At 37.7% G+C, this 12,293-nt stretch overlaps 1 protein-coding gene across 1 annotated transcript in view; it reads left to right on the top strand.

Annotated features, from left to right (window-relative positions):
• The first annotated feature begins 235 nt into the window (after positions 1–235).
• KPNA4 (karyopherin subunit alpha 4) overlaps positions 236–12,293 on the top strand; it is a 61,223-nt gene continuing 49,165 nt past the window's right edge. The window contains exon 1 of the mRNA XM_036904064.2: positions 236–598. Within this exon, the coding sequence (XP_036759959.1) occupies positions 530–598 (69 nt within the window). The 5' untranslated portion in view covers positions 236–529. The remainder of the gene's footprint in view (positions 599–12,293) is intronic.

The raw sequence follows: 12,293 nt of genomic DNA, 5'->3' as shown, positions 1-12,293 counted from the left end.
CGTTGCTCCGGAGAGTCGTCGTCCCGCCCTGCCCTGCCCCCGCCGCGCCCCTTCCCTCCCCTCGCAGCCTTCCCAGTCTCCGGCCCCTTCCTCCCAGCGCCGCTCGTTTCCCCTTTTCGTTCGCTCTCTTCGTCCCCACTCCCCTTCATCCTTTTTGATTGGTCGGGCGCACCGGAGCCTGGTTGGCCAATCGGAGAGCAGGGCTGGCGGTGATGGGCGTGGCCGAGGCTCCGGGGCCCTCAGATCGAGGCTGCCTCCCCCTCGCAGCCGGCAGCACATTCCGCCGCCTTTGCCGCCGCCCGGCCCCGCAGTTGTCTTTGCCGGCGCTGCTGTCGCGCTGGGGATAGGGCGGGGGGGGCGGGCGGGGAGAGGAGAAGGCCGCGGCGGAGGCAGGGGAGAGGAGGAAGGAAGCGGCCGTGCGGCGCGCAGAGCAGCTCAGGCGGCCGGGTTCCTGGGAGTGTCGGTGCGGCGTGGTGGTTGGGGCGTATCCCGCGGGGCCCGGGCGGGGGAAGGAGTCACCGGCCCGGCCATGGCGGACAACGAGAAACTGGACAACCAGCGGCTCAAGAATTTCAAGAACAAAGGCCGCGACTTGGAGGTAAACTCGGGGGCGCGGCAGGGGTGGGGGCTCTGGGCCTAGGGCCGATCTCCGCCGGGACTCCGAGTGTGGGGAGTAGTGGCTGGAGCAGCCGCCGGGCAGGGGGCAATGGCGCTGGAGACCGGCCGGCCCGTGACGCCTCTGCTAACGCGCGGGGAAGTTTGTGTCGGGCCTGGTTCGCCTTCGCTAAGGAGCAAGGTGCTGGGGTTCGGCCGGCGCGGCCTAGGCCCGCCCCGTGGAGCCGGCCGGCGCGGATGCGAGGGGCTGGGCCGCGCGGCGGGGAGGCGGACGCGGCGAGTGCGGAGGAGGCGTGCGAGTGCGGCGCTGCCCGGCGGGCCGCGGCCCGGCTCCGGCAGCGGCGGCGATTCCGGCTCTCGCTCTGGCACCGGAGTCTAGCACTGCGGGGAGGAGGGCAGTGGTGGGAGGGTCGAGCGTGTGGCGACCGAGTGGGGCTCGGAACTTCCTCAGTGGGGCCGGAGGCGTCTCCACTTAAAGGCATTTTTTCTGGTCTTCCCGACTCCCGCTTTACCCCTGCCTCTCCTCAGTATCCAAACTACAGGAGTCAACTTCTCCGTTGAAAAAAACACCCCCGGCGTGAGAGGCCATCCTGGTGATGCTAACAGTGCCTTGCAGCGGCCTGTGTTTTACTCTGGATATAGCTGATTCAAGATGTGGCTCACGGTGTGCCCTCTTCCAGGCAAAGAATTACCCCCCTTTTCAGCTTGTTCACAGATCTCTTTACCCCCTCCTGAGAGACCACCAGCTGCATTCTTACACTTAAAAGTCCAAAGGGTTACACAAAGCTGTCATCCTCTAGTCTACAGTATCCTTTCCCTCCACCTGCTGGTGGTGGTAGTGGGGGATGGGGTGGGCTATGGAATGCACCATCACGTTTTATTATTTTTAGAAGGTGGAAAACACCTTAATTATCTTAAATCCAGCTTCTCCCCAGGTTGGCTACATAAAATGTGTGCATTAAACACATATTACAGATTTTTGTTGGATGACTTCAGTTTTAAGAGACCAGGTGAATAGGGTAGTGAGGTGTTTTTTTTTTTTTGTTTTAATACTTCCATTCTGCATCTGAATCAAGAGTATTTAGCTTTTAGGAAAAAGATGTCAGGTGGTATTTATGTTGCCCCTCTGTACTTTTTTATATTGAGATCTCCAAAGTTCTGTCATCTGTTTCTGAACTTTGAGCATTTGCTTGACTGAGGTGGTAACTGTTTTTTTGGGCTTTCCACACAACCATTACATCTCTAAGGAAGTTTGTGCCGTTTTAGTGGGTTTTATATTTTGAGGGACTATTAAGCGTCTGGGACTATGGTGGTTAATTCTGTGATTGTTTTAAGGTTAACATAAGACATTATCCCTTGTAATCCCTTTTTTTAATGAAAAAATTTTAACATCTTTTTCGAGGTAATTCACATGCCATAGAAATTATCACTTAAATATACAATTTATGGCTTTTCAGTTATACTTAATTGTGTAGCAATGTGATGTAAAAATTTTTTGACTAATATGAATATTTAGAATGAAAAAAATTATAAAACTTAAAAACATAAATACCACAGAGTTACAAAATCCACAAAAGTAGTAATTAGGTGTTTGACAAAATCTTCTAATTCTGCCTCCCTGCCCCCCATTTCTGGCTACATTTTTTTTAAGTTTCATGAGATGTAATTCACATACCATACAATTCACTGATTTAAAGTGGTTTTTGGTGTTTTAACATAGCTGTGCAACAGTCAGCACAACCAGTTTTAGAAAATTTTCATCACCCAAACTCATTAGCATCACTCCCCCATTTCCCAGTTACTCTCTGTCTCTAGATTTGCCTATTCTGGAAATATCCTGTAAATGGAGTTATACAATATTTGATCTTTTGTGGCTGGTTTCTTTCATGTAGCATAATGTTTTCAAGGTACACAGATGTTGTAATAATAATATATTGGTGCTTCATTCCTTCCTATAGCTGAATAATATTCTACTATATGGATATACCACATTTTGTTTATCCATTTATCATTTGATGGACATTTGCCTATTTCCACTTTTTAGCTGTTATGTACAATTCTGCTATGAATATTCAAGTACACATTTTTGTGTGGACTGGGTTTCATTTCTCATTGGTTATATATATGTGTATCTCTTATTACTTTAGTCGAAATAAGACTGTTGACTATATTAGAAAATATTATGATATGTGATTTGTAAAAATAAACTTAATCAGATTTTTTTGACAAGTTCATAGTGCCTTATGGGCATCCTCTGGTGACATTGATAACCCTGTGTGTACATTAGCAATAGGAATAATTTCACTTTTCCACCTTAAGAAAATAAGTGATTTATGACTCTAATGGAAAGTCATACTTTCTCCTCACTTGCAACTTAGTCACATATGCCTGTGATGAGATAGAAACAATTTTTATTATTCCTAGAGGATCCTGGAATGACCTATTTCATGAATTTATTAATTATTTATATGCTGATGTCCCTCAAAACAGACCCATTCTGCCGCCCCTGTTTCCCCCCTTCTCCCCACCGCCCCAATATGGTTACTATGTTGTGCTACAAAAGATTCTAAGAAAATACTGCTTTTTGGTTTGGGTCTTATGACACTTTTTTCATTGGGAGATCTTTAGAAAGACATATGGAACGATGCTGTTCAGTGAATTTTATTTAATCCAGTGTATCAAAATACTAATGCAACATGTAATCAAATGTAAAAAAAAAATGAGGTATTTTATATTATTTTCATAATAAGTCTTCGAAATCTAGTTTGTATTTTGCACTTAACAGCGTCTGTCCATTTAAAGTGGCTATCTTTCCAGTGCTTAATAGCTGTATATGGCTAGTGGCTCCCTTACTGGACAGCACAGATTTTGAGGATAGCATGTAGAGTGAGGTAATTGTAGGAATTTTTGGTTGGATCTAAACATTGATTCGAAATTATGAAGAGTACGAAGTCCTAGAGTTTAGTTTAATCTGATCTCTAAGTTTGTGTGTGGCCTTGGGAAAATCAGTCTTTTTGTTCTTTCATCTGTAAAATTAGAGGTACTTGACATCTGCTTCATGAGTGTTCTGAAGATTAATAGGTTAATGTTAGGAAGATGCCTAGCAATTCTCTGATCATTTTATCACCTTCAGTATTTTTGTTTGGCGGGAGGAAGGGGATTTAATAGGATTCAGTGTGATTGATTCTTTTACTCCCTTATTTGCTATTGTCTCTTTGTTTTTTCTCTGTTTGCATATATAATTTGAATTGCTTTGAACTTAAAATTACTGCAGAAATTTTTTAATGTAGAAATATGTCATTGCTCACTGAAGGGCAGTTTGGGAGGGAATTGGTGACCTTTCTAAAGTCATAATTTCTAAGTGTTACTGTTGAAACTGATCCACAGCTTTCAATCTGATACTGATTTGTACCTTTCATTCTACTACTTCTGGCTCCTACAAAATGTGGTCATGCTAACTTCTTGAAAGACAAAAGCATCAGTGAAAGCATATGTCAGTATCCATTTAAAATAATTTGCAGGAACTGTTTATTCAAAGATTGGGTGCTTTCATGCAGTGTGGTAAAGGATCGTTACTATTAGTTTGAGAAGAGTATAGAGAAGGTACGCACAGTGCAACACAGGAAATGGGTGGTGGCCAAACTTCAAATAAAGAATTTGTCAGAATAAAGCAAATTAAACTAATCTACTTTATATTTAAAAAATACAGGGAGGAGGAGGATTCTCTTACAGACTTTCTGATAAATCTGCATAATTTTTATAGAAGTTCTGAGAGTATCCAGGTTTGACTGGAGCATATGTTAGAAAAATAATCAGACCTCATAAAATGATAACTTTAAGAAAAAAACTTACCCTAAAAATAAAAGCATATCATAATACTACATAATTGAAAACTTGTGATTGTCCAAAGAACATAAACTATGAAGTCAGCTTGTATCTTAAAAAAGTTTAAAGTTCAAAATTGGTAGAGTTTAATAAACTGATCAGCTGTTTTGTTGTTTAGAAATGGCCTTGGTGACTTTTTTAAACTGTACAGAGTGAAAAACATTGTTAGGCTATTAAGTCTTGTTAACTTTTAGACACTGACCTCTCTCATCACAAATCTTGGAACATATTTACTATACTTAAAATAACTACAGTCTAATTTTTCATATAATAGTCCAAGCATGTGACAATATGAGATATTTGATAGAAATATAATTGGGAATTGAATAATTTGTGCTTCCTGCCAGCTTTCTGGCTTATGAGGCAACCAATTTCAGAATTGCCTCATTGATAATTTTCTTAGAGATATCCAGATGTCTGTTTATCATAGTCATTAGTATATCAAATGAGTATACAAGATTGGGAAGAGTTGTATGAGTGATTTAGCTTTAAAAGAGTGAAACTACTTTGGGAAAAATGGATGTAGTTTTTAAATATTGATCCCTGATCCCTAATAGTGGCTGTATGTCCTTTAAATATTTTTTAATGTTTTCTGGAGCAGCATACAGCTATTTGAGGCCTGTAATAATGAAATAAGAGCTTGTTGTGAAATCTAAGCTTGAATGATTACTTTGGTACTTACTGGTTTAGTTTCAGATCAGAAAGGAAGAATGACTGAAGGGAACTAACTTTTTGAGCACCTACTGTATATGTTTTTAATTGTATTCTCATTTCTCTCAGTCTCGTAAGTAGGAATTATTCATTTTATAGAGAAAAATTGTGGAGTTAAGTGACTTAAAAGCATAATATTGGAGGGAATGATTTTAACTCAGGTGTGTCAAAGGCTATACTGTTGTCATTATACCATATCCCTTTAACTTCTCTCAGCCTTCATACAGATACTAAAGTTGATTAAAAGGTTCTATGTGAAGGCATCTGGCATAGTCTGTGAGGAGGTTTTCAGTAAGTTTCCTTTTTTCCCAGAGAGGTTTTGGGAAATTGTGTGTCATTTGTGAACTTTAAACCCTAGGGACACCATTCATTTACTATGCTTTTCCATTTATGTTTAGTAAATGAAGGGGATGAGGGAGACTCCTTTTTTCTACATTTAATGTCAGAACAGTCTTTACATTGGCACCTACTTAATAAGAACAATATATACATGCTTGTTAGTTCAAAAGTTTTCAAACCTTTGGGGCTCAGGACCAGCTTATGCTATTAAATATTAAGGTCCTTCAAAGAGCATTATTTGTGGGTTCCTATCAATATTTACCATTTAGAAATTAAAACCAGTATTTTTTAAATATTCATAAAAATAATCATTTTTGTAAACAAATTTCTAATGAAAAATCACTTATTTTTCAAAACCCATAAAATGGGTTGAAAAGAATTAACATGTTTAATGTTTTCTTTTTGGTCTCTTTACTGTTTGGCTCAAGAAAAGATAGCTAGATTTTTATATCTGTTTCTGATTTAATCTTGTGATAATGATGTTTTGGTTGAAATATATAAAGAACATCCAACTTCACATAGATAGGCAGTCGAAAAAGGAGGAATGTCTTAATAGCCTTTGCAGATAATTATGGAAATTGAATTTTCATATTTCAGTTGTACCATAAACTCCACAAATAGTTTCGTCAAGGTTAGTTGCAATGGGGATTTTGAAGCCTCATCAGTGAATTTTTCTTACGCTGTTTCATTAAAACCCATTGGTCTGTCTTGCACTTGGAATGTATCTCTTACCCATCTCTGATTTTGTAACATTGTGTGTATTGGTCATTTGGAAAATATTAGTTCACTGAGTTATGCAGATCTTCCAAATGCTGACACATTTCATTATATAATGAAAATTCACCATTATTCACAATATATTAGTGTCGCCACATAGTTCATTAGAAAAATTTTAAATATTGGGATGTGTCAAGCACACAGTAGTGAACACAAGTTTTCCAAAATTCTTAATTTAACTTGAAAGCTCAAATTTTATCGTTAGCAACAAATACTGTAAATTGTTTTCCTTGAAGCCATAAGCTCACTTTGCTCAATTTATGAAAACATCTGCCAGGCATTGTCTGAATAACCATAATTTATCAGTCTTTCAAGTTAGAATGTTGTTCCATGAAAAAGGTGGCTAGTTCAACTTACAACTCAGACAATTACACGAATACTTTTTCCTTGAGATGGTCATCTATCCTATGAAATAGGTATACTGCAGAAGTGGTTTATGTGTAATCCCATTTTATCACAATTTTAGAAAGAAAAGGATGGTTTTTAATAAAAGTAATACTTTTTTACTGTTTCATCAAAGACATTCTTAAGTGAATTGACTTTTTTTTTTTAACTGAAATACAATGACTAATAACAGCCTGGTGACATTGTCTTTAATTCATGGTAAAGCTCTACTGCATTTTAACCCACTTCATTGCATTGCAGTGCAAATGTTAACACAATTAAAAAGTAGTAGTAGTAATATTAAGAAAATAATTTTGACCTTGTGCACCCTCTGAAAATGTCTCAGTGTCCCTACAGGGGCCCATTAACCCACACTTTGGGAGTCACTGTCTTTATTATTGTTGCTTTTGGTACAAGTGACTGTCACTTTTAATTAGTAAAGGTTCTAAAAGGCTTTATAACCACACAGTTAAAGAATGGACTACGGAGTCGCTTATACCTAGATTTGAACCTTGGTTTCTTTATTTAAATAGTTATTAAAGTTAATGTAATCTCTCTAAAAGCCATTTAAATACACTTAACAGTGCCTGGCATATGATACACACAGAGTGAATGGAAGCTCTTTATTTCCACCAACTTGCTTCATCATACATTACATCCAAATAATCCCATGTTCCTGTGAGAATAGTGTTTTGTTTGTAGTCCCTTTTGTACCACTGTACACCATAATTCAGATCATGTCACATGAATTGGGGAAGGCTTCCTTTTCACTTTATTAGCACTCAAGTGAAAGCTTTTCTCCTATGCCCTTAAACCAAATTGTCACAGAATTGCTAGTTTCTGATTTCATGTCTCTAATCCTGTGTTGTAAATAGGTTAGTAAATAGTTTGTGTAGTTTGTAACTGTTCTCCCACAAGATTGTACATTTAACTAAAAAGTAGCTCTAATTCACACTATTTAGTACCCATAATGAAAAATGAATTAAGGTCATAGACATTTGCCAGTAATATAGATTTTGCTTGATCATTTGAAGTGCTAAACTTTTTCTATCACGACATATTTACTATTAGAATAAAACTTGATTCGCTGTCAGGTTTTTGGGGGGGATTTTTTTTTTAAGTATCATTGATAAACAATCTTACGAAGGTTTCACATGAACAACATTTTGGTTTCAACATTCACCCATCTAGCTGTCAGTTTTACCCTAACTTTAATTTACATTAAACTTGAGGTAAATTGCATTTTCAATAATGTATTTTGGCAAACCTGGAATTTCATTAAATTTTTATCAACAAAAGTCCAAATCTTAAGATAATGTGGTGTTTAATAATTTGATGATAGAAATTTTTTATTATTAGGAAGCAAATCATGTGCTATCTCAATTTCCTGTTCTTGAATAAAAGCTTTAGTTGCCCAGTATCTATTGTTAATACTTGTTTTAATTTTATAACATGTCTTTGTGGTTCCTTGAAGTAGGTGGCTACATGAATTTATTGTTACAGTAGTTGTAGCCTGAAAGTCCTACAAGTAGTCTCTAGCATTAATTATATGATTTCTAGTCAAAGTCTAGGGAGGACTCTGATCAAGATATATTTAATTGCATGCTTATACCTGAATTAATCACTGGGCAGAATAATACAGTTCTGTGCTTGACCACGACATCATGTGCCAGGTATTCAGCTATGTGTGTGTGTATATTGTAGGTGGTGAAGAGTTTTGGTACCTCCATTTAAGTCCCAGGTCTGCCACAGGAAAGAGGAGTCTATTAGAGTCAGAAGAAAGGAAGAAAAAAACTTATTGAAGACCAAATTATAAAGCACACCTCAATACAGATGTAGAATATTTCCTTATTTTGCCTTTGACTGTTACATGCTCATTGTATTACAAGTATATCTGTAAAATTGAGTTCATTGTTGATTAACTGTTTTCTCAAATATGTCAGTATTCACATTTTTTCTTTTAATGTCTTGAATAATTTTTCTCAATTCTCTTTTGTTCAGCTTTAAAACAGTATTACATTTAAATGATCAAAAAGCATAATTAGGACTAGTAAACAAAAAATATCAGTATCATTAGTTCTGAGGGAAATGTAGATCAAAACCATAATGAGATATCACTGCAACCTACTGGGATGGCTGTAAACAAAAAGAATAAAAAGTGTTGATGAGGATGTAAAGAAATTGGAACCCTCACACATGGCTGATGGGAATGTAAATGGTGCAGTCACTTTGGAATGGATTTTGGGAGTTCATCAGTATTTCCACAGTTAACATGTGACCCAGCAATTCCACTCCTAGGTATAAACCCAAGATAGTTGAAAACAAATGTCTTCACACGAACTTGTACATGAATATTTATAGCAGCATTATCCATAATGGCCAAAACATGGAAATAACCCAGTGTCCATCAACTGATGGATGGATAAACAAAATGTAGTCCATACATGCCATAAGGAGGAATGAAGTACTGCTTCATGCTACAGTGTAAGTGAAGCTTGAAAACATTATGATACCTGAAAGAAGCCAGTCACAAAAGATCACATATTCTGTAGTTCCATTTATATGAAATGTCTAGGATAGGCAAGTCCAGAGAGACAGAAAATAAGACTATTGGTTGCCAGGACCTGGGACGGGGGGAAATGGGGAATGACTGCTAATGGGTATGGGGCTTTTTGTGGTGAAGAAAATGAACTGGAATTAGATGGTAGTGATTGATGTGCAACATTGTGAGTATACTAAAAAGCACTGGATTGTACACTTTAAGTGGGTGAATTATATCTGAATAAACCTGTTTAACAAAATACACAAAATTTAATTAAGAGAAGTAGGGACTGTGACAGCTTTTCACTAACTAAAAATCAAAGGTGAACTCTTGGCAGCTCTTTTTCACTGATTTCTGTCTATATTGAATTCATTTGTTCAGCAAATATTTATTAAGCCTCTGTATCTAAGGTTCTGTATGCAGTGAGGACGGAGCAATGAATGGCATAGGCTAAATGCCTATTCTCATGGAGTTTACATTCTAGCAGGTCAAGATCTTGCTCTAAACTCACCATATGGTGATATTTAACCACTGTGAACTATTGTAGATTTCTTTCTTTCCTAAACTCACATTTACGATAAATAATAAATCTCAGATTTGAAGGGAAGGACATCCTAAATGTTTGATGTCCAATAGCTCTTCCCTTAAGATTTTTGAAAAAGCTTGATTTTTTTTTTTAGAATGGGAAGACCTAGGACTGCATCAGCTTGGTTATATGCTGTTAGGAACACTTAATAATAATTTTTTTAGCCTCAATTTCTGTAAAATTAAAATCCCACCTTAGTGGGTACTTGAAAAGCTTTTATGATTTCAGGGGACACCGTTATTCAAACTAGCTCAAGTAAGGGTGGGATATTAGGAAAATTAAGGAACCGATTCTCACATTATCTAGGTAGGAGTATCTTGGGGTAGGAAATCATGGGTCTTCACTGTACTGCTCTGCCAGCCACTAAGTCAGTTACTAAGTTTCATTCTTCTTAGGTACTGTCTTTAAGTCTTTATGTAATTTTGTGTTCCATTAAGGAGAGAATCTGAGCTAATAAGTTCTGCCCAAGGTGAAATAGGTTATTTTTACTGCTGGCCTGCGTATTGGCTTTCCTGAGCCAGGTGATTTCCCCTTCACCCCCACCACCAGTCTGCTGTGGTGTGGGGAACAGGGTGTGTCACAGGATAAGAAACAGACTTTTCCTGCTTCTGCAGCACTATCCCTGGAGAGAGAAGTTCTCTAGACAAGACTGTAAGAAGACATCATTGAATGTCACTCTATTCTTCTTTTTTTCTTAGCTTTCTATTCACTGTTAAAATCTGGGGCAAATCATTATTACTTCATTATCCCATCTCCATAGTGGTTGCCTTATTTCACTATTGCTTTTCTCCAATTCATAAAATAACCAGTGTGCTACTTTTAAAAAATAAATCACATCCTCCCCTGCTTCAGTTGTTTCCCACCACATTATCCCAAACTTATTCCTGAGATCCTCAGGGCCTTGCTACATCTGGTCCCTGTCTATTTCACCTGCCTCCTTCACTTTTTTATTTCCCATAGTTGTTATACTCTCATTCATTTTTTATTTCCTCTAGCTCAAGTATATAAATAGTCTTCTCTTGTGCAGACACTTCACACATGCTACTGTCAGAAAGCCTTCCTCGTCCACTTATTAAATCACCTGGTTGCTTTCCTGAAGAACACTAATCATTTTTTAGTGTATTTACTCAATGTTAATTTATTCCATCTATAAGCTCTCAGACTGTAAGCTCCTTGAGAGTATGAACCTTGTCTATTTTGTAAACCACTCTTCTTAATTCTCATCACAGAGCCTGGCATATAAGTGACACTTAAGTAAATGTTTAAGGAAATTAAATGAAGCTTTAAAAAAACAGGCATTAGAATTAGTGACAATCAAAATTTTTAATTCAGGTTAATTTTTCCTTTTGAAATGGTAATGTATTGTAATTACAGAAATTTTTTAGAAAAATAATCCTTCATAATCTTACTGCTGTTAATCTTTTCAGAATGTTTCCTTTTTCTTTTATACATTTTTTCAAATATATTTGAAGTCTGGGTTCTCATGAGAATAACTTATAAAAGAAAACTGCAAAATTTCTCAGCCCTGCCATTGTTGCTATTTTGGGCCAGATGATTTTTGTTGTGGGAAGCTGTCCAGTGCGCTCTAGAGTGGTTACCAGCATCCCTTTACTCTGCCCATCAGATGCCGTAGCATGCTTCTCCCCAGTTGTAACAACCAAAACTGTCTACAGAAATCGCCGAATGTCCCAAGTGGCGAAATCAACCTAAATGAGAAGCACTGGGATGTACTTCCTTTAGTAAACTCCCCAAACACCACTGCTATTTTCATTTTTCAACTCCTACATCTTCAGTGAATTCCTGTTGTCTGTAACTATCAAATCAAAATTTCTTAATAAGCTAGGTATTTCAGGCTCTTGTTTCAGTTAAAAAACACTTAGCAGATCTAAGTGTTTGCTGCATAAATTCTAGTAAAGGGACAAACACTAATGTATCTGACCAGGTGTATTCTTACCTTTTTAGTTTATAATTTCCCATTCATAAAACTTCATCTTGGACTCTGCTCCCACTTCAGGGGGTGATCTACCTCACCTTTAACATTCATTTCTGCTTTTCTATTTTTGCTTTTATTGGGTTCCTTCTGGAAGCACCTTCTGGTCTTTCCTTTACCTTGCCATTTCTTATTTCCAGGTTGAACTTAACCTTCCAGACATCAGTTTTTTCTCATTGCACCAGTTCATATCAGTCATTATTCACTGAACTCTTAGAGTAGTTATTTACATATCCATGATTTGCTGTTGCCTTATGTAAGACTGTGTTTTTATTTGTTATGTTTTGTAGAGAAGAGAGTATTGTAAAATAATATATTATGACTTACATATCAACAAATCAGATAACTTACATGGAACATACAAATTCCTGGACGCACACAACCTACCAAGACTGAAACCTGAAGAAATAAAATCTGAACAGACCTGTAACTAGGAATGAGATTAAAACAGTAATAATCAAAAA

This window comes from Manis pentadactyla, chromosome 1 (assembly GCF_030020395.1).
Source record: "Manis pentadactyla isolate mManPen7 chromosome 1, mManPen7.hap1, whole genome shotgun sequence".
In the NCBI taxonomy this organism is placed as follows: domain Eukaryota; kingdom Metazoa; phylum Chordata; class Mammalia; order Pholidota; family Manidae; genus Manis; species Manis pentadactyla.
Note: the sequence above shows the minus strand (reverse complement) of the source record. Positions and strands in the feature narration are given on the sequence as shown.